Raw genomic sequence first — 22,991 nt, forward strand, 5'->3', positions numbered from 1 at the left:
TTTTGAATTTTAGACCGCTATCTTGGATATTCAGGTGGCCATTTCTGGACTCCGGACATTTTCCCCATACAAAATATACCCTTCTTGCATGGTTTTAGGGCCTAAAACTCCGTTATACAGCCGCCATCTTGAATTTAGAGCCGCCATTTTGTATTTCAGACCGCTACCTTGGATATTCAGGTTGCCATTTTTGGACTCCGGACACCTTCTCCATACAAATTATAACCATATTGCATGGTTTTAGAGTCAAAATCTCCACTTTACAACCACCATCTTGGATATTCAGATCACCATTTTTGGACTCCAGACATCTTGCCCATACAAAATATACTCTTGAATTTGAAGCCGCCATCTTGGATTTTAGACCGCCATACCAAATGTACCCATATTGCATGGTTTTAGGGTCTAAAACTCCTTTAAACAGCCTCCATCTTGAATTTGAAGCCGCCATCTTGAATTTTAGAACGCCATCTTGAATGTTCAGGACGCCATTTTTGGACATCGGACGGCAATGTTGCTGAACACTAATGAAACATGCGAAGGACGATGAATATTGCTTCGCCATGTACATGTGAACTGTGAGTGAACATAGTTGCCAATGCTTGAGTTTTATTCGTCATCAACAAAGCTTCGTCGTCGCTCGTTACGACTGAAAAAAAAAACTTCATCGCCCGAAGACATGATTGCTTCGATGCAGCATGCGTGCTATTCGCGAAGATCAGAAAACCATTCGCCACGATTAGCTTCGTGAACTGCACCCGCTGCACGGCATCCTAGCTCACATGCTACCTTGATACCTGCTAAACAAAAATGGTCATATTTTTGCCATTTTGTCGCCGATTCTAGCAATCTTGGGCTAATTTGATTCAAAAAATCACTGAGAAATCTACTGAGAGGGGGAACCGGTGCGGTCACCGAGAATTACGGAAAATCCAGATTACGGCGTAGAATTTTAATACCTGATGCCAGGTCTTTCCCAACCAGACTAGCCGCAACGCAACTGTCAAAATGCACTCGCAACGAAGTGGACGAATGGAGGAGTGAGTACCATGAACGAATAGGAGTCGCATGTGGTCTGCAAAAGTGATCAACTTACTTCCTCGTTCACTGCTTCCATTTACTTGCTAAAGTGTTCTTCGCGAAGCATAAATGAAAAAACGAATGCTTGCGAATAATGGATCGCGAAGATGCAAAAATGAATGCTCGCGAAGAAGATCCAACGCAACATTGTCTACCCCATACAAAATGTACCCTTATTGCATGGTTTTAGGGCCTAAAACTCCATTAAACAGCCGCCATCTTGAATTTGGAGCCGCCATCTTGAATTTTAGACCACCATCATGGATACTCAGATCGCCATTTATGGACTCCAGACATCTTCCCCATACAAAATATACCCATGTTACATGGTTTTAGTGCCTAAAACTCCATTAAACAATCGCCATCTTGAAATGGAGGCGCCATCTTGGATTTTAGACCGCCATTTTGGATATTATGGTCACCATTATTGGACTTCAAACATCTTCCCCATATTGCATGGTTTAGGGCTTAAAACTCCATTATACAGCCAACATCTTGAATTTGGAGCCGCCATTTTGGGTTTTAGACCGCCATCTTGAATGTTGGACCGACATCGTAGAATTTTCGGTCTCCTGTGTTAATATCCACACAAAATTTGTCAACCATGCTGAAGGTTACAAAAATCGCCGCAGTTTGATGTGTCGCATGATGGGGCTTGGTCGGGGACTTGGTTCAGTTTTATATGTGGCCAGTTCTACCGGTGCTGGTCCGGATCACTCAAATGGTCATAACTCCGGAACGCCTTGACCGATCCGGACCATTTTTATTAGCAATCAATGCGGTAAAATTCCGGTTCGATTCGAGCTATAATCCGAAAAATCGGCCAATGGGAAGTGTCTTAAAAGTGAGTGACCTTTCTGTACACAGACATACATACACACATACACACATACACACATACACACATACAGACATCATCTCAATTCGTCGAACTGAGTTGATTGGTATATGTGACTTGACCATCCGAGCCTTCAATCGAAAATTCGTTTTTTGAGTCAATATATAGCCTTTCAGTACACTTTGGTGTACGAGAAAGGCAAAAATCTTTACCACATGTAATTTACAGCATTTTTAAATAGGTATTCTTATGATCATTTTTAGTGTTGAATGCCCAGAGTTTGAAATCGTGAAGGAAAAATATACAATATGGCGAATGTTTTTTCAACTGCTGTCATTGAATTCAATTTTTATTTTATTTTTTTTTTTTGCAAAGTTACTATACATTTATGTCTTTGTAACCAGTGCTTCGATTGAGTTGAAATGTTTACGTAGCTGGCTCACATTTTCTATTTTGGAATTACGCTGAAAAATCGTTTTTAAATTGTATTTTTTTCCATTAAAAATATCTTAATTTTTTTGTGATAATTTTACAAAAATTTACAATAAATATCCTGTAAACGCGCCAGTAACACGTTTTCCATCTGACACAAAAATTGTGTTCAGATGATCGGAAGATATTATATTCTATATATGAATAGAAACACGTGAAAAGATTTAAAATCAGTTAGTTATGACACATTATAGTTTAATTTAAGTAAATTTTATATTTTTAAACATTGTAAACTCGTTTTTCAGCGAAAATGACCAACTTAAAAATTTTGGAGCACGATTTCATAACCAGCACATAATAATGGCTTGTTCATAGAAAGTTCATGGTTTTCGTTTTATTATATTTAATCCAACAGTGCTTTTTAACTGTGTTATCTCTGAATTCAATGAACCGAATGAAAGAAAAAAAAATCTGTTATGACTATCATTATGAATTTTGAAAAAAAACAGTTCGATTTTACAAAGATACAAAAACATAGTTCAAGAGGTTATATTCCATTGGAATAAAATGAAGCCAAAACTACATCATTGTGCCAAAATTCAAAATCGTTTACTTATTAACACGAACATGAATATCTTTTATGAAAAAAAAAAACAGCTTGCAATTATAAAGTAATGAGACAGGTGTGAAATATAAACCTTGTGAACCTCTTAAATGTTTTGCAAAGTTAAATATTATAATTATTCATGAATGTACAAAATTTCATTTTATTTGTTTTATTCAATCTGGAGACAAAAACTGACCGTCACTAGTTGATAAAATAAAAGTCAAAATTTGAAAACATTTGGTGCACTTCATTAAAAGCTACGACTAATTGAACATTTTATGAATCAAAAGTTTGCCTGCCCGATCATTTTGTCTATCCTCTGTATATGTCTTAGAAACGCAGAACTCCCCAGTATCATTTTAAGTCAAATAAGGTCGAGAAGCTATACAGTGCAACCGCCCCAATCTCGAGCGATTGTAAAAAAAAATAAAAAAATGTACTTTTCGGATGTGATACTTTGTGGAAAAGCTAAATGAATCCTTAAAATAGGTTATTTATTAGTTCTTATACTTAGCTGCGTTTTCCATGTCAGATTTTCAGGAGCTTAATGATTACTCTTCCTGTTTTTCTTCTTTTTTTTCACAAACAAAAAACAAACTTCCTAGTCTAATGCTATGTCTTCACTATACACTTCAATATCACTTTCTAAGAACTCCCTAAATAACTTCCCTAAGCTCTGTAACGACTCAACTTCTTAATAACAACTCTTGAAAAAATTCTAAGCACTTCCCCGATCAAGGGTCCGGCAACGGTTTTTATATCCTGAGATTTCAACCTACACATCAACTCTCATTACAATACATATGCACTACACTTTTCAATCATCCCCACTCTGGAATCAGAAAAGAATCCTGGAGTTCCTGAGCTGGAAAGAGATGTGCATATATCCTTCTTTCATTTGTGCTGTTTCCCCATATGATGTCTTTTTGAATCAAAGAGATTCATTTGACCAATCATATTCATCATATTTACCCTTTTGGTTGATTACATGAACTCAAACGGTTCATTTGACCAATCGCATTCCAAAATTTTCCCCCCGAACTTGCATGCGTTTCAGCCCCTGCGCCTAGAAAAAATCTTGAGCTCGGGATAAACTTTGATTTTTCATGGCGAGTTAAAAACAAATATTCAAATCTAATGAAACTTCGATTCTATTGGAACCCAACCCGTTTCTACACACCAAAAGTATATTTTCAAACCGATAGTTTTTCTCGTCCTTAAAAACTAAACATCATTCCATATCACTTGTGTTCCCATAAAAATCGAACCCATCATTTTATAATTTGAAGGCAAACCATCCTCATGAAGTCCGACCCTAAAGGGGCCTTTTCTATTTTTCAATCCGACCACGTCCGAGATAATTATCTATGACAAAAAAAAGTTTTCGTTCAGCATCGGGATAATTCGGGTCCCTAAAAAAAAATGGTGGGGAGAGATCGGGTCAACATCGGAATATTTATCCGTGACGAATGGAAGGGAGAGATCGGATCCACGATCGGTCTTGATCGGGATACGAGTCCTACAAAATATCCTCAAATAGTGGTGGGGAGAGATCGGTTTAACTTCGGAATATTTATCCGTGACAAATGGAAGGGAGAGATTGGATCTGTATTCGTTAAACATCGGAATATTTATCCGTGATGAATGGAAGGGAGAGATCGGGTTCATATTCAACTTCGGAATATTTATCCGTGAAATATGGTGAGGTATTCTAGTCCATATTTGCAACCCCTACCCATAAATAAAATTCCACTACAAATAAAATAAGTTTGGACCCAAACACTATTAATACAAAGTGGTGGGGATAAGATCTAATCCGTGATGTAAATGATGTTTCCCAATTGACTGATTCGTACTCAAATATATGAAGAAAATGTCTCGTACTCAAATTCGTTCGAGAACCTCTGTAACACGAATACTCATAATCACAGTCGGACCGATTGTTCCTTACCCCAGGTTCTCGCCTTGATCGAGTGGCTAAACCTATGCCTTAAATGAATCAGTAGATGGATTCCTGTCTTTATCCATCGATACATACACTGAGAGGAAATTTCATTTCAATGTCACTGCAAAAAGTCAAGTAACCGTTCGAAAATTATTTTTTTGGTAGACTTACATGAACTAAGTGAAAGCCGCTGGAAAACATAGTCAAACTCCAACGAAAAGTTATTGGAAATTTCGCACTGTATCGTATTATAAATTGAAAATGGTTTTCAAGTGGATTTTACTGGAGCCGATAGTATACAAAATAGAAGCGTGTTGTTGTCACCCATCACTAACGAACCATGCATGAATGTGTTGATACCAATATGTTCTGCGATATCCGATGTTCCCTTTCTTTTAAGGGAACCATTTGGTGGTCTCCGATCGCAGGGAGACGGACCAAATTTTTGAATTAACCTTTTTTAGTATAAGCCGACTAATAATAATAGCAAAAATCAGTACAATTATACTAAAAAAAAAAATTAAATTTATATGATTTGGCAGTGACAAATTTCACTTAAATTTTATTGGATTTTTTCAGTAGAATATTTTTACTAACTAATCATTTAAGTTTCAAATATTAAGTTAGATGGAAAAAATCTACTTAAGATTTCCAGCAGAATTTAAGTGAATTTTTCGCTCAGTGTAGGCCACGTTCCGTAAGAGGTAATCTGTTCTAAATGGAAGAACAAAAAGAAAACCCAAGACGGACTGTCGCTTGCAACACGCATTGCGTTTTGATCGCGCGTCCGATCGATATTTCTCCAAACATAAACAACTCTCAGCTAAACGCCAAACTATCGATGATCGTTCTAGAGGAAGAGTGTTTATAAATATTGTCGCATATGGTGTATGCAAAGTTTTCTCCCCTTGAACTTGAAAAGTATTCAATGTCAGGGCTATATGTGGCTTGTTATGCTCGCAGTGGCGAGTGGATCTAGGCCAAATCGATTCAATGCTAATTGATTGACCAAAGTAAATTTGGACACTCAAAAACATTCAACTGCTGCTTTTAATCAAATATGCCAACTTGTAACAAACTGCCTTTTTACAATGGGCAGTTTGTTGCAACAGAACCATCATAAGGCCAAAATATAAACATGGTGTTTTTACCAAAACTTTAAATACCTTCTCATGACAAATTGGTCTTCAAATTGTTTCTTGAGCTGCCCCACAGAATGCAGCCCGTCTGGTCACCTTATGCCGCACAGTTTTTATGCACCACTCGCGTTTCCTCCGTCCATCAAAACATCTTCCAAATAACATGTTTTACATTAGATGATTACCGAACGCAACACTCACCGGCAATCATTGCCCGTTTCTTCCCATTTCAGAAGCAACCGTCCATCTATCAAAGGGAAACAACGCCAGCCCCAATCAACGACGACAACGACGACGCACATTGCCTTCTGGGAACATCCGATCTAAGCTGAGACTTGCACTTGCACTTGTACATTCTGCTTGTACGCAGCCAGGGAAAAAAAGTAAAATCAAGTTGTAATAACAGTGTTTCGCGAACAAGAGACCTCCAGGAATCGCGCAGAGCCCTCCCTCAGAGTGGCAAGTTATTGTGCGCAGCTGTGGTCTCTGTGTGGAGGTCTGGAAGACCTACGATAAGAAGAAAGTTATTATTCCCATCCCCATCGCGCGCGGAACAAAGCCCGAGTTGTGCTCCCAGATATTACACGCCTCTTCGCATCCAGTGGTCGTGAAAGTAAACCCGTCCAAGTGAAACCCCCAAGTGCAAGTAATTGACCCATAAAGAAAAGCAAAGTGGCCCCAACACGTGCGATCTGCGGTTCAAGATCTGCCTCAACGACGACGCATAATTTTTCATATATTTTTTCAACTGCATGGCTAGTGGTACTAGGAAGTAGTGCTGAAGAAAAAAATACCAAACAGTTTCTATGAGCGTTCCGGGTGGAGAACGACGACGTCGGGTACACCTTCCGCCAGCTTCCGAGTGCGAACCAAATCTGCTGCGAGTATCGTCGTCGCCTAGGGTCAGTGACGACGACGACGACGCCGGGACGTACCAGCGGCACCACAATGAGTACAAATTCGCCCGGTACGCCGAAAAAATGTCGGCTGATCCTGCAGCAGTGCCTGGCGATTCAGCTGACCAAGCCGGGCAACCCGCCGGAGGATTTCTGGATGTACGATAGCGGCTATACGATATTTCAGGTGAGAAGGCTTTTTTTTCCTTTTTTATTTTTTTTATTCTTCAATCATTTAACCTAATTTACAGCTCTATTGTCCACTAGGGCACTGCGTGAGCGATTCCAATTGGAAGCTGTACATACACTATGTACAGCGCCTAAATGTATTCTATTTGAATTGTACTACATATATCGAACTGGTTGCCGTTGCGCTGCTTTCACTGTCTACCCTATCATGGTAGAATGATGGGCACGAGATGGTGATGTGTGGCTGTTGGTTGTTCCTGTTTCCAGTTCGATTGGGAGTCCATTATGGGTTGCCGTTCGCCGATGTCCAAGTATCCGGGTTCATTCGAGCCATGGGCTCAGAAGAGGGTCTGTGTCAGCTGCTCTCAGGGGGGAAAGAGCAACTGACGAAAGTGACGGGGCTGGGATCGAACCCACGACCATCTGCTTATGAAGAAAACGTGTAGCCACTATGCCACGGGCCCCGGCATCTGTGAGAAGGCTTATCATTGCTAAGAATCCTATTGACCGCGCTACCTTAGAATAGGGAATTTCAATCAAAGTTGAATATGCCCTTATGACTAAAATTGAAAACAGTACGTTCTAACAATGTGAAGTCTAGTGATTGGAACTTTTGTCTGTATATTTTTTTCTTTCTATTATTTTAGGCAAACTAATAAGATTATATTATTCTTATTGAAAACTTCTGAAGAAATTCAAATGAAATTTTGGGGTGTCCATTCAAATAGGAAACACTTAAAACTTTTTTAATTTTTCATTAGATTTTATTTATTATTCATCATTTGCATCTCTTCAGAAGTTTCTTCAGAGGTTCTTCCAGAAGGATTCAGTGATGCCTCCAGGAGATCCACCAGGGATTCCTTCAGGAAACTGTTCTGGGATTCCTACATGAGTTTCTTCGAAGGTTCGAACAGGATTCTTCCTAACATTCCTTCGAAGATTCCTCTAAAATTCCAATCAAAAAATTCTTCAGGAGCTCTTTCAGATATATCTCCATTAGTTCCTTCATCTTCCAGGAGGATTCAAGGATGCCTCAAGGAATATCATCATGTATTTTTTGCTTCAAAAGATCTCTCAGGAAGATTTCGACAGGAATACCTTCAGCGATATCTCCATAAGTTCCTTCAGAAATTCGTATGGAATTCCTTCAGCTATTACCCTCAGCTATTCCGCTAAGGTAACCTTCCAGAACTCCCTCAGAAGATGGTGCTCTACTATACGCTCGGCATTGGAGTAAAGTTGCTTTGTAGCCAACAAGGTATCAATGTAGGTATACAGAAGCTTCTCAAAGAGTTTTTTCAACAAAATCCGAAAGTTTCTCCAGAAACTTTTCAAGAATCCTCCAGCAGTTTCTCCATGAGCTTCTCCGCAATTTCTCAGGATGTTTGAAATCCCCTAAGATTTTCTAAAACTATTACTTGAGTTTTAAAGGATTTCAACCAAAGGTTGCTTCGAATTTTTTCAATAATTTTATCAATAATTTCATTAGGAATTCCTCTAGACGTTCATCCAAAATATTCTCAGGGAATTCATTTCTTCGTCTACGAGAGTTTGTGCACGTATTCAATCAATTATTTATTTAAAAGTTCCTTCAGGAGTTAAACTAGGGGTTGCTGTATAACCTTTTTTTTAGATTTTCTTTTATAAGAAACTCCAAAAAATCCTTCAGAAAGTAATTGAGGACTTCCTTCAACAATTTCTCCACGATTACCTTTGAAGAATTCTTCTCTGTAGGAATTTTTATAGAGGTTCTTTCAGCAAATGTGCCAACAGTTCTTTTAGAAATTCCTTCAAGGTTTTTTTCTACAATTTTTATCAGGAATTCCTCTCAATGTTCATGTAGCAATTTTTCCAGAAGTTTGTCTTAAAATGTATCTACGATTACTTTAAGAAACTACTACAGGGAAAAAATCAATAGGGAAACTCATGATGATTTTTTTATCTAATGAACAATTCCTAAAAGACTTCGTTGGAATTTTTTGCAGGAACTTTTTGGAAAATTCTTGAAAAAACTATTAGAGTTATTTTTGAAAGAACTCTTAGGGGAGCCTACAAAGAATCTCGTAGAAGTACTCCTGGAACCATTTCTGAAGGAACCCGAGTAGGTGTGAATATCTTCTAAATTATATCATCATCATTACATAAATTTTGATGTCAAATCTCAATGTGATATTGATGTGTTTTTTTATATTTTTTAAGCGCTTGACCTAATTTACAGCACAATTTCCATTGACAGCTGTGCTTATACTTTTATACAGCACCGAAACGTATTCTAGTATACTATTCTACACTGTCCATGGTAGAATGATGGGCACGATGATGTTGATGTATTGCTATTGTTCCTTTTCCAGTAGAATAGTTTCTAAAATTAATTTCTGTGATAAATTTAAAAAAAAAAAGATCCATCTTGAAATATTTTGCGGATTAATTCAAAGAGGACCTGTTGATGGAATTTCTGAAACAACTAAATGAGCAGGTGCAGTTGCACTCCCGATCAAAAGTCCGATTTCAAAACCCTACAGGGGATACTCAAAATAACTGGGACAGGTAAAATTTTCACTTTTCAAAAAATGTTCAACTCGCTGTTACTTTTCGAAAAGGGCATCAAATATTCTCAAATATTTACTGTAAGTTCATCAACTAGTTGTGTATCAGTGATTCAAATTTGGAAAAGATCGGGCCATTCTACACGATGTAATGAAGATTCTAGAAAAAGGTATAATTATCCGATAGCCAACTTTGAGATGTTATATCTCCGGATTCAATGAACCGAATGCAATGAAATTTTGATCATTTATGACTTATTTAATGAACTTTGAAAAACAGTTGACTTAATTTGTACTTGTTAATGAGAAAAAAAGTTATAGCGATTTCATTTACTCTATGTTTTTTTTAGTAAATTTATCAATTTTTCAAATACATCCCATTATTTTTTTCAATTTAATGTCGGCTATTTGGTTGCTTTCTTTTGAAACATAAATATATTCAAGTCAATCAGAGGGAATTTAAATGAACTATAATCACTATCTTGAATTTTGAAACGATGATGAAGTTTTGGATAAATTGGTGTTATATTAGAAAAATAATCTAATCGTTATAAATTTCTTTCGTGTAAAGAATTTTAAGTTTAGTCAAAAGTTATTAATTTCTCATTATATAAGTCATAAATGATCAAAATTGCATTGCATTCGGTTAATTGAATCCGGAGATATAACAGCTCAAAGTCGGCTATCGAATAATTATACCTTTTTCTTCGTGTAGAATAGCCCGATCTTTTCCAAATTTGAACCACTGATACACAACTAGTTGATAAACTTACAGTAAAAATTTGAGAATATTTAATGCCCTTTTCGAAAAGTTACAACGAGTTGAACATTTTTTGAAAAGTGAAAATTTTGCCTGTCCTAGTTATTTTGAGTATCCCCTGTAGATCTCATTTCAAAGATAATATGTCAATATAAACTTACGGCAGTGCCGCGGGAAATTCAGTCGAACAAATTTTAAGATGAGAGCGGTAATTTAAACCTATTTTCTGTTAGCTTTCAACTGCTTTTTGCCGAATTTGGCTAAAACATTCAGAAAAAAAAGTTAATTAAAAGCAGAATTAATATTGAATGAAAGATGACAAAGATATCAACAAATAAATTTTCCATGTTTTACGATAGTGACCCCAAACTTTTGGCCGACTTTTTTTTTTATTAACGTGTAAGTACTTTTGGCCGCTAACATCAAGAGTTAATTTACTTATTCTAGATTTTTAAGTTAAGTTGGGTAAAAGCAGTTAAAAGCTAATAGAAAAAAGATCATATTACCGCTCTCATCCTTAAATTTGGTCGTCCCAATTTTCATCGACACTAACGTAAGTTTAAATTTATTTTCTTAGAAAATTTTTGAACAAACATTTTTGAACAAGTTTAATTCAAATCATGTTCAAACTTTCTTTGACTTATTTTCTTTTGAATGAGATCTAGGGTTTTGAAATCGGACGCAAATTGGCGGAGATATGGTCCAAAAAACATTACATGTTTTTGAGGGGGTGACCCCAAACTTTTGATCGGGAGTGTATATGTGCAATGAAAATCAATGAACTTCTTCAGAAACCTCTGAATATAGGGTGTCCAAGAATTTATGGGCACAATTTTGCATAGTGAAAATCCAATCATTTGCTTAACAAACGACTATTTTTTATTTTTTTTATTTTTATTCAAAGTATTTTCATTGATATTTCTAATGAATTGTGACATTGAAAGTTTTTGAATGCAGAACGTTTCGCGGGCAGAAGAAAATAACAATATAAAATCAATTTTTGCCATTCAACATGAAGAGCTGAATGGCAAAATTTTTATGTTTTAGCAATTCGCAAAGGGATTCTTGGAATGGAAGAATTTCTGAAGAAACTTCATGAGGCATTCATACAGGAACTTTTAGAAATATTCCTGGAAAAATTCTTGGAACAGTTGGCAAGGGAATTCCTTGGACTCCTTGGGATTGGACTCAGCCGATGATCATCTTCGAAATCATCGTAAATCATCATATAAATCATGCAGAAATGGCCGCAACAGCTTGAAATATATAAATAAGAAATAAAAACTTCTATGTAGTGCTAGAAGTACAGCAGTGTTTCCCAAACTTTTAGGAGGTATCGTCCCCTTGGAGCTTGAGAAAAACATTTTCACCCCCCTAGGTGAGACTTAACTTTTTACAATAAAAGGCTGAAACTGTGCTTAGCTGAAGCCCTTGAAGGCCTTTATGTATGAAATGGTGAAGATTTGAGAAGAATTTTAGGGGGAGGCAAGTCTATTGCTTTTGCCCTACCTACTGCAAAAGCTTAGCATTGGACCGTGATAACCACGAACCAATGACTATTGCACAATGAATAAACTGAATGATTGATTGGATATTGCCATAACTGTTCTTGCTGTGCAAGCTTCAGAGGTTCTTTTCAATGGTACAATAATGGCACCGGCCACGTCCATGCAGTCAGGATGGAGCAGAGAAAAATATTGAGTGTCCATAATTGTTATATGAAGGACCGCGTTTATCACTCCAAAAGCGTACACACAGACCGTAGGAAGGAAAACATGAAACACCGTTATGTCAGGATTTAAAGATCCAAAAATCAGAAAGCTATGATAGGATAGCAGTAATAATATCAAAATACATACGATTTATGCAACAACAACAAGTTAATGTACAGATTTATCTTTATCGCTACCTATTATTGCATCACCCCAACAAACAAAATGAAAAATTCCAACCCATAAGTTTACTATAGCAAACTGAAACTTGAAGGAAAAACAAAACAAACAGGAAAAAACAATGCAGTTAGCTGTGAAAGCAAATAAACCATTCTCGTTATCGCTAACCGGTCGTCGGCGGAAACATCTTTTCGCGTTCCATTCAAGGTGTCGAGAAGAACGGTTATCAACATGGCAACATCAGCAGCCAGCGCACAGTAACTTTCGTTTTTTCTACTCTTTCCAACTTTTACATCGCAACGAGAATCTGCTTAAACTAGTGCTCTTCAAGTAGGGTCTCAAGTGTGATACCCGCTAAAGTTACTAGGTACAGCCAAACGAGCGACAGGAAAAGCTTGGAAAAATAAAAGTTACTCTTTTTAGTCAGCCACCTACCACCCGCCGACAGAGAAATCAGCATCCAGATCCACCACCACCGCACCGGGTTGAAGTATTTATTATCATCTCGCAGACACCGAGTTAGTAGACGGCGACGGACGGACGGACGACAGAATAAATTATGCAATCTCGTTGCTGGGTGTCTGACGTGCGTTTCGTTTTCTTTCCAAGCAGCAGCACAGCATGGCACAGATATACAGTATGCTGCATATGCTTTTTAAAGTAAGTATCTAGCGGGCAGGAAAAAGGCCTCATTATGTTCAAATCTGATGGGAGATGCATTTTTCTTCTCACACATCCGTCTGTCATTAATCGTCGCCGTTGAATCGGCGCGGCTGGCCTTCAAACCACGGTTGCTGTAGAGGGTGGCTGTTTAGATCAGTGTTTCTCAGTTTTACCTTAGTGGTCTGATTCATAGAGTCATAGTGGTTTCTCTAGTAAACTGTAATTACACATGTCAGCAAAAAAACATCATTCAATCAAAAATCAGGGACCAACTATTTGATAAAATACTACGAAGTTTTTCAATGGACTTTATATGTCTACTGAGCATGAGTATGAGCGTGAGCAGAGCAGATGTCCATTAGGATGACTCAGATTTTTAGCCCCAAAATTTATTGCTTTAAACTCCGAGAAACTATCGTGAAAATTTAAATATATCAATTTCAGCGTTTCTCAAACTATGGTTCACAGCCCACTGGTAGGTTCCGGGCAATATTTTTTTGTGGATCGTGAAAGCTTGGGCGATATTGTAATAGATGACCAATGTCAAATGATATTGTTAGCCATTTTCAAAAATTTCAAATACTTTCTTGGAAAATCAGCAGAGTTATTTCTAGAAACAAGATTGCTCGTTAATTCTGTTAAAACTTGAGCCTAAGTCCAGAGTATATAGAATAATCAACTACTATCTCAAGAAACTAGCTGAATAACAGATTCTTTTGCTGAAATTTGCTGAGGGGCTTAGTTAGAAGACACAGAATGTTGCTAATTGACAAATTGAGGGATGAATTTTTGAAAAAAATCGCGTTCTGGTGGGATTCGAACCCACGACCCCGTATTCGCTAGACCGGTGCTTTAACCAACTAAGCCACAGAACAGGTGATAATTCTGCGGAATAGAAAGCCAAACTGAACCCGAGCCCTCACCATGAACATTCACTTTTTCAAGAACCATCTCTCTTTCGGCTTAGATGTCAATCCACAACACAGCCTCGTTTGTGCCCAACAACTACAAGTGAGAGCGTATTATTTTTATTTGAAGCCGAGACTCCGCATACCTAGCCACCAAGCAGTCTGCTTGCTGGTGTCTAATTCAGCATGCGTCAAGAGCTCGGCACGGTCGCACGCTCCACGACCAACTGCGCCGATGACGCAAGGTAGGGTACACTGATATATGTTGCCCTTTACTGGCATTTACCAGATAAGCTGGTATGTCATAAACATACAGAAAAACTTGTAGTTAGAAGACACAGAATGTTGCTAATTGACAAATTGAGGGATGATTTTTTGAAAAAAATCGCGTTCTGGTGGGATTCGAATTGCCAGTAAAGGGCAACATACAGTATCGGACAATAAAAATGCACCAAAGCCGTTTTCCCATACAAACTAGTCAACTTTAGATTACCATATCTCAGTTACTTCTCAACCGATTGTTTTCATTTTTCTGTGACGAACTACAAAACATTCCAATTTTCAAAAACTATTGAAAAAGTTCAGTGGTAACTATTGTTACAAAAGTTACAGATAGGTTGAATTTTGACAATAAAAATGCACCAAGACAAAAAATTGTATAGCAAAAAATGTTGAAGTCAAATCATGTTGGTCTGTTCAGCAAACTTATTCGTCATCACACAAGAAACATATTTGCCGAAGACACCATAATGATATGACGTAATCATTTTTTGCTATAACATTTTTTGTCTTGGTGCAATTTTATTGTCAAAATTCAACCTATCTGTAACTTTTGTAACAATAGTTATCACTGAACTTTTTCAATAGTTTTTGAAAATTGGAATGTTTTGTAGTTCGTCACAGAAAAATGAAAACAATCGGTTGAGAAGTAACTGAGATATGGTAATCTAAAGTTGACTAGTTTGTATGGGAAAACGGCTTTGGTGCATTTTTATTGTCCGATACTGTATATCAGTGGTTTGTTCCACTCTTGTAAAAATGTTAATTGTTGTGTGGGAGCGGACCTGGTGTGATAGTTGAAGCGCGTGACAATCACGCCGAGGACCTGGGATCGAAAGTTCTTCCTTCGGAAGGGAAGTAAAACGTGGGTCCCGAGATGAACTAGCCTAGGGCTAAAAATCTCGTTAATACAGGTTAAAAACATGTTAGTTGTGATCTGCGTTCTGAAATCGATTGAGAAGCTATTAGTTTTCAATAAGAGGGCTTAAGATTCTGATAAATCTTTAGGCTTTTCTTGTGTAATAAAAAAGTGAGTTTGTATTTTGATTAAGATTCACACACCGAGTGTGATTTTTGAGGCAAAGTGAAAAAGCCGCTTTTTTTATTTGGACCGGCTGCGTCGTCGTCGTCGTCAATTTGAATGTCCACATCGTCGTACCCGTGTGTAGTTGTAGCGGTTCAGTGTGATTTCGGAGAAAAGGCCAGTTAGTGGAAGATGCTGTAACACATACGCACTGGACACTTCGAAGGATGTTTATTGGTGAGCTCTTTCCATTTTATCATAATAATAATAATAATAATAATAATTAATGCTAAAGGATTTATACAATTCTGCTCTGGTTTTTGTGTATTTATCTAACAAATATTGAAAAGTTCGTCACGTCATGTGTCGGCGTTAGTACCCAATGCACATTCAGTTGATAATATATATGTTTCTTTCATGTTTTGCATTTACACAAAAATTTGAATGGTTTGTCATCTTCGGTGTCGACATTTGTAATATTTTAGTCAAAATGAATAAATGTTTTGACTCAATAGTAAAGGTTGCATGATAGTCCGTCTTGGTTCGTCGTTGCATCGCGTCGTCGTCCTGTGTGCGTACTCATCTTCATACGAGGCGGTTTAGTGTGTTTTTGGAGGCAAAGGAAGTGCCGCTTTTTTCATTCGGATCGGGCACGTTGTCGTCGACAATTTGAATGTGCACATCGTCGTACCCGTGTGTTGTTGTAGCAGTTCAGTGTAATTTCGAGGCCAGTTAGTGGAAGATGCTGCAGCTCTGGTTTTTGTGTATTTATCTAACAAATATTGAAAAGTTCGTCACGTCATGTGTCGGCGCTAGCTCCAAATGCACATTTAGTTGATAATAAATAATTTCCTTTCATTTTTTGCATGAACACAAAAATTGGAATGGTTCGTCATCTTCGGTGTCGACATTTGTAATATTTTAGTCCAAATGAATAAATGTTTTGACTCAAATAAAGGTTGCATGAATTTCTGGAAAAAGAGAGGGTCGGTAAAAGATAGACGGCGAACCATGCGGTAAGATCTTTCTGATTTATTTATCACGTGTTATTATGTTAATACTTGTGAATTGATCGCGTTCAGCATTGTCTCGCGCGGAAACGCAAACTACAGATGCGTCGGTGTTTAGCATTGTGTTCTCCTTAGTTGCGAATGAATAACTTATGTAGGGTGAGTTTTGAGGCACAAAAGATCGCGTTCGTCGTCCAAGGTTTAGAAGGGTATTTCTTCGCGAGCGCATTATCAATCGCGAATCAAAACATTACATTCGTTTACCCACGACAAAATCCTCAACACATCTCCATTTCCCCTGTCCAAACTCCTAGTGATTTCTCGTAGTAACGCAGAGAATTCCTCGGTTATTGGCCTAAGCGAGAATCACGTCATCACTTCCTTCCCTATCCTCAATTGACCTGCATTCGGACGCGGCCGGCGCTGGTATTGCTTATTGAAAAGTATTGGGATTGCAGCATTTACACAATGAAGAGAAAGCTAATCCCAAGCATCATCTGTTGGTTCTTTGTGTAAATGCAGTTGTCCTTGCAATAACAGAGGAACAACCGCGGGCGGTCAATCATGCTCATGCTCATGCTCATGCTCATTAAAATATTGCTGTTTTGTTCAACATTATTCATGCAATGCTTCAAAATCTTAACAACACGAACATAAAATAAAAGAAATGACTGATTATCTTGAAAAATCTTTGAGGTATCCAAATTCGTTCCAGGCAAAACAACATCTTTTGATTTCAGCAAGTTTCCCACATTTTTTTACGAACCCTGTTCTAGGATTAATAAACTTGTTCTAAAAAAAAATCAAACAAATTTTGGGTAGAATTCTGTAAATTGTAGTCAATTAATTCTTGAAATACTTGTGATTCACAGTTTTTTTAATTCAATTTTTGCCAGCAAAGACACTAACGCTGATGATCGAAAAAAGTTTTAAATTTATCCGGAATTTCGGTAATCGAGCAAAATGTTAAAAAACACGAACACGTTTAATGCTTCCAGGGAGTTATTTATGAGTCACGCCCCTCAGCACGATGCGACTAAATGCTTGGTGATACTAGCCGCACGACCACGAAGCCACTATGTTGCATTGGGATAAATTGTTTTCCTGTAAATGCGTTTCTGATGCGTAATAGAATCATGACTCGCATCAATTCTGGTCGGGATACCACTTGGTTCAGGTTGCCTGTAGCCTAACTTGTGGGAACCCCTGAAAAGGTATCTCCTGATTTTTTATCGTTGTGGCAAATGTTTTCCATTTTTGCATAAAACATTGTTTTGTAAAATATTGTTAAAAAATGGTTTCTGCAAAAACGAAAATCATTTTTCACCAGGAAAAAATAGGAGATACCTTGATCCATACTCTACATGTGTACGAAAACCTATTTTAAAAATATTGCTTCGATATTTTATAAAAAAAAATCAAAAATCTAAAAGTGAGGAAATGGATCCAGTTTCGCCTTAAGTTATATAGTCAGAAATCATTGCTGACGAAAATTATCATTGTCAATCACCAGACCGTCGCTCGTGTTCTCCACCTTGCGGTAGGGTAATTTCCATCATCGAGATTCTTTTTTTCCTGCCAGGTGCTGCATTTTACCGGGGCTCCATCTGCCAGTTATTTCTCACCTGATGGCAATTCCCTCGCGTGCGTGTAGCAATTTACCAATCTCGCATAATCTCATTTTCCGGCAGATTTTCGTTCACACTATGGCGCTGCACACCAAAGTGCATGTTCGTGCTGGCTGCTGCTGCAACTCACCACGGACGGTAGCAGTTAAACTGCCAACCAGAAGACAACCAGAAATGGGAATAGCAGCGTTTATCCGAACATTTAACAGCTGATTTTTAATTTTCCAGCCGTGATTACGTGCGAAAAGTGTTGTTTGTTTGTGGGATTTGGATGCCTATCCTCCTGCCTCATACTCTCGTTGTTGTTTGCAACTGGGGTTCTGTCGCTGATGGTTGAGTGGATTTTTCTCACAGCAGCCAGTCAAGCGCGATCGATGGAAAACTTGGAACGGGGGCTGAAATAAGCAGCGTATCGGATAAGCCGCGCCGCCGCTACAGCAACCGCCCGGCAAGCTAGGTTAGTTGGATAAGGCGTTTTTTCGAAGCTCACGATACTCTCAGCCCATGAATAATGACGACACGGATCGCTGGAGCTACCTCACATGTGCCGGAGGTTATTTACAAATACGAAACATAACACTTGCTATTCGGATCCATCACAACAACAACAACAACAAGATGAATCATTCATTCGGGATGCCATGTGAGACGACAGCGTCACCGAATGGCGGCAAGGAATTCGATAGCAAAAACTGTGTCAAATAAAATGGACTCATGTCGTAATGCATTGCGATTTATCAATGGCAGCGTAACGTCCACGTGGTTCAAACAGTCAGGTAACCTAAGGCCAAACTATATTATTTTCATCAATATCTCCATCCACTGTTGCTTCAATCAGTATGGTAAGCTTCCCAGGAAAGCATTTTTTGGTCTATGATTTTCCATACCTCTGCTTTTGGGGATGCTCTGGGAACTGGTATTCATAACAATTCTGGAGGATCGTTCCACATTCTGTCGGTTTCCATGCTGCAGCATTGCAGCCCGCGCTGCGTTCTTCCCCTCCGAGATCACTCTACCTACAGTCCTCGTTGATGCATTCGTTTCGTCGACTCCGTTCCGCGTAGGTACCTACAAATGCACTGAGCTGCATCGTTGATGACTGCTTTTACTGTACTCTAGAGGGGGCACAGCGAGGGGTGCACAGTCCATCAATCAGAACATTGTCGATTTGGGATTTTGTCTGCTTTGGTGATCTGGTGTTCTTGGAGACGGCAGAATCGATGAACTTTCTTTCGCCAGTTGATGCGCGCTAGAATGCCCTACCTGTACGTTTAGGTCTCCTATGATGGTCTTGACATCGTGGTTTGGGGCAGTTGCCTTACTCGTATTCTAGCTGCACGTTGGATGTGTTCTTGTCACCATCACTGCTTCTGGAGTGAGGGATCTTCTTCTTCTTTATGGCTCTACGTTCCCACTGGAACTTGGCATGCCTCTCTTCAACTTAGTGTTCTTTGAGCACTTCCACAGTTATTAATTGAAGGGCTTTCTTTTCCTGCCATTGCCTGAATTTGTATATTGTGAGGCAATCACAAATATGATTATGGCCGGCCGAATAGAGAAACGGCTGGTGTTACAAACTTTGCCTCGAAAAGTGCTTGTAAATTGATTCTTCGGATAATTCGCGATTGTTATGAGATCCCTCAGTCGATAGCTACGTCCAAATATGAGAGTTTCTCTTATTCCCATCCGGGCGCCGGAATTCGTCTTCGTTTTCGCGTGATTCGCCTGTAGTTTTTGGTGATAATGATGCTGGATTTCCGGGAAAGACGGGAGCAGGCCGTTAGGCCGAAAGCCGTTGGGCCGAATGCCGTTAGGCCGAAGGCCATTAGGCCGAATGCCGTTAGGCCGAAAAGGTCGTTAGGCCGAATGGATCATAAGGTCGAAAGGGTCGTTAGGCCGAATAGGTTGTCATTATATGTGTCTACTGACTTTTATCGTTTTATATTGCACAAAACGAAATAAACATGACAAAAGTCGACATCATTGGGGAACTGTGGGGGAAATCAATTTGGGAAGCGAAGTAGAAAAGTTTTATAATATAGCATCTAGAAAAAAGCTTATTTTTAGTCAGAAACAAAGTGTTATGGTGAACGGGCACAACCAAAGCTATCGACAGGATAAAGATATTCAATACAGTAACAATGTCAACATAATTATAGTGCTTGCAAATGAATGTAATACAAATCACAAAGGCTATTATACCTAACCTGAAAGCATCAACACCATCGTGCTTATCTTTCTACCATGAGCAGAATACAAAAAAAAACAGCGCAAAGGGAACCAGTTCAATATAGTAAACTAGAATACATTTAGGCGCTGTACAATGTGTAAGTTCAGCTGCCAATTGTAGTCTGCTGTAAAAGTTGTAAGCATAAGTGGTGAAGAATAAATTAGCATTTCTGCTATTAAATTTATCATCGGGGATTTTTCCTTCTTTTGAAAATAGGCTGTTCTTTCTAGTTGAACTATTCTTCTCTTTATAAGTATTTCAGCCATAATCTTTTTCATAAGAGTATTTCCTTCTTCTGTACATAGGCTTTTCTTCTAGTCTAACAGTTATACTCACTATAAGCATTGCAGCTTTCAAATCTTTCATCGGAGATTTTTTCTTCTTTTAAACATAGGCTGTTCTCTCTAGTTTTAGTGTTCTACTCACTATGAGCATTACAGCAATTAATTTTTTCATCAGAGATTTTTCCTTCTTTTGAAAATGTTCTTTCTAGTTTAACTATTCTGCTCATCATAAGTATTACAGCAAATAATTTTTGCATAAGAGTTTTTCCTTCTTCTGTACATAGACTTTTCTTCTAGCCTAACAGCTATCAACTTTTACATCTGAAATTTTACTTCTTCTAAACTCTTTCTAGTTTAACTGTTGAGTTTCACGGCGGTAGTCTACTGCTGCTCTTTCTAGTTTAAATGTTTTACTCATAATGAGGATTACAGCCCTCAACAGAGTTTTTCCTTCTTCTGAACATAAGATGTTTTTTCGTAATATTACTTTTATACTCACTATAAGCATAACGGCTAACAACTTTTTCATCGAAGATTTTTTCTTCTTTTAAACATAGGCTGTTTTAGAGACCTCGATTCAGTTGCACTTAATCTTGTTAATCATGTTCGTACTGGAACTCTGAATTTGTTTGCGGTGTAACTATAATTTAGACTTTAAAACGCGAAATACTATTAGTGTGTTTATTCAATTAACCATGCAAAGCCAACCAAAATTTCAAGGTCGATGACCGTTTCGCTCAAAAATTAAACAGTTCCTTACCATCCAGTTGCCTAAGCAAACCGTTTAACCTTATAACCCATTTGTCCTGATGACCAGTTCGTCCTAACGACCCTTTCGGCCTAACGGCATTCGGCCTAACGACATTCTGCCTAACGGCATTCGGCCTAACGGCTTTCGGCCTAACGGGGTAGAACCATCTCGTTTTACCAAATCGAATTTGATAATTTTAGGCGATTTATGTTAGGCACGATATTTCCCATACAAGTTACCCTCCAAAAGTTGCATGCTAGTTAAATTTTGGGCTTCCATTTTAAAAATTGTTTAGGCTATAACTTGGTTGTTAGTACATCAAAACGTCTGAAAATTTGACTGTAAGTTCTTCAAGTAAGTCGTAATAGGTGAAAATTTCATTATAATCGATTCAGTACTTTTTTTTAACAATTCAAACAAAAAACGGGGTTTTCAAATTTTGGGCACTTTTTAACATTTTAAAATCAGTGTGCATTATTTTGACTGTAGTATTGGCAACACTGTCCCGATTTTTTTTTTTTTTTGAAACTTTGACAGTGTAAATTTACTAACATAAAATGCTTAAATCTATCAAATTTGATTCAGTAAAACGTTTCTCCCAAAAAAATCATAAGAGGCCTGCCCTGAGATTCCTACGATTTTCTCTGGAGTTTTTAGAACTCTTGGAGAAGTTTCCGATCTTGTGCATTTCTCAGAGGAGTCCCTGAAGAATTATTTCGACGACACAAAATAGTCGAAGAAATAAGACAGAGGCGCGGCTACGTTCAACTGATTGACGTGCTCAGAGATTTTTCTTGAAATTGTTTTCAAAATTGTTTCGTCAGTGATCTTTCCAGATATTCCGCCAAAATTCCCCCAAAACATGCTATTGTTACTTTAGGAGTTTCGCAAACGAGTTTGCAAATAATCTTCTGATAGAGTCTGCGAACTTTTATATGAAATTTGATTAAAAGACATTAATTTCTAAGATTTATTTTAAAAATACTAGGAAAAATTTCAAAAAGTTATCTGAAAAAAAGCATTGAAATTTAATCTATCGTTTTGAGTGGCCATCTGACAACTGTGCTAACCTTTAATAAAACCTTATTCAAAGACATTATTTTCTAAGATTCATTTTTAAAATTCTACACAGCAAATAATTTTGTAATACCCAGGCGCGGAATTTCTGGCGTTGTAACCAATTTCCAACATAATTTTACTTGATCTTGTATATTTCTCAGAGAAATCCCTGAAAAATTATATTGACGATACAAAATCGTTGAAGAAATACGACAGAGACGCGACTAAAAATTGTTTAAGAAATTTCTTGATTCTAGATGAATACCAGTTTCTTTGTTCTCAGAAATTGCTCGTAGATTTTTTTTTTAATTTTAGCTCACTTAATTTTTTTTGCACCAACATGGATTCTACCATAAGTTTTTAATAAACCTATCGAATTGAACTGAGATCTGTACAACTACCGAAAATCCACCACGGATTTTGCCGAACGTTCTCAGAGATTTTTCTTGAAATTACTCTCAAAATTGTTTCGTCAGTGATATTTCCAGACATTCCGCCAGGAGACCCTCAAAACATGCTGTTGTTGCTTTAGGGGTTTCGCAAACGAGTTTGCAAATAATCTTCTGATAGAGTCTGCGAACTTTTATATGAAATTTGATTAAAAGACATTAATTTCTAAGATTTATTTTAAAAATACTAGGAAAAATTTCAAAAAGTTATCTGAAAAAAAGCATTGAAATTTAATCTATCGTTTTGAGTGGCCATCTGACATTGTGAGCGGTCGCAAATTTTCGCCGCTGTCACGTTTCTTTTGTGCTGGTTTTGCTTTTTTTTTCAAATTTCGGAAAATTGGAATCAAGTTTTTGTGTGTGTTTGCGTTATAGAAAATGG

The 22,991-nt window shown here is 37.7% G+C and overlaps 1 protein-coding gene across 2 annotated transcripts in view; it reads left to right on the forward strand.

Annotated features, from left to right (window-relative positions):
• The window catches only part of LOC109410775 (mucin-3A), a 619,568-nt gene that overhangs the window by 534,836 nt on the left and 61,741 nt on the right, over nt 1-22,991 (forward strand). For both annotated transcript variants that reach the window (XM_062853232.1, XM_029879181.2), the window contains one exon: nt 6,275-7,124. In XM_062853232.1, coding sequence (XP_062709216.1) covers nt 6,990-7,124 — 135 coding nt within the window. In that variant the 5' untranslated portion in view covers nt 6,275-6,989. The remainder of the gene's footprint in view (nt 1-6,274; nt 7,125-22,991) is intronic.

The sequence above is a fragment of the Aedes albopictus genome, chromosome 2 (assembly GCF_035046485.1).
Source record: "Aedes albopictus strain Foshan chromosome 2, AalbF5, whole genome shotgun sequence".
NCBI classification, from domain to species: domain Eukaryota; kingdom Metazoa; phylum Arthropoda; class Insecta; order Diptera; family Culicidae; genus Aedes; species Aedes albopictus.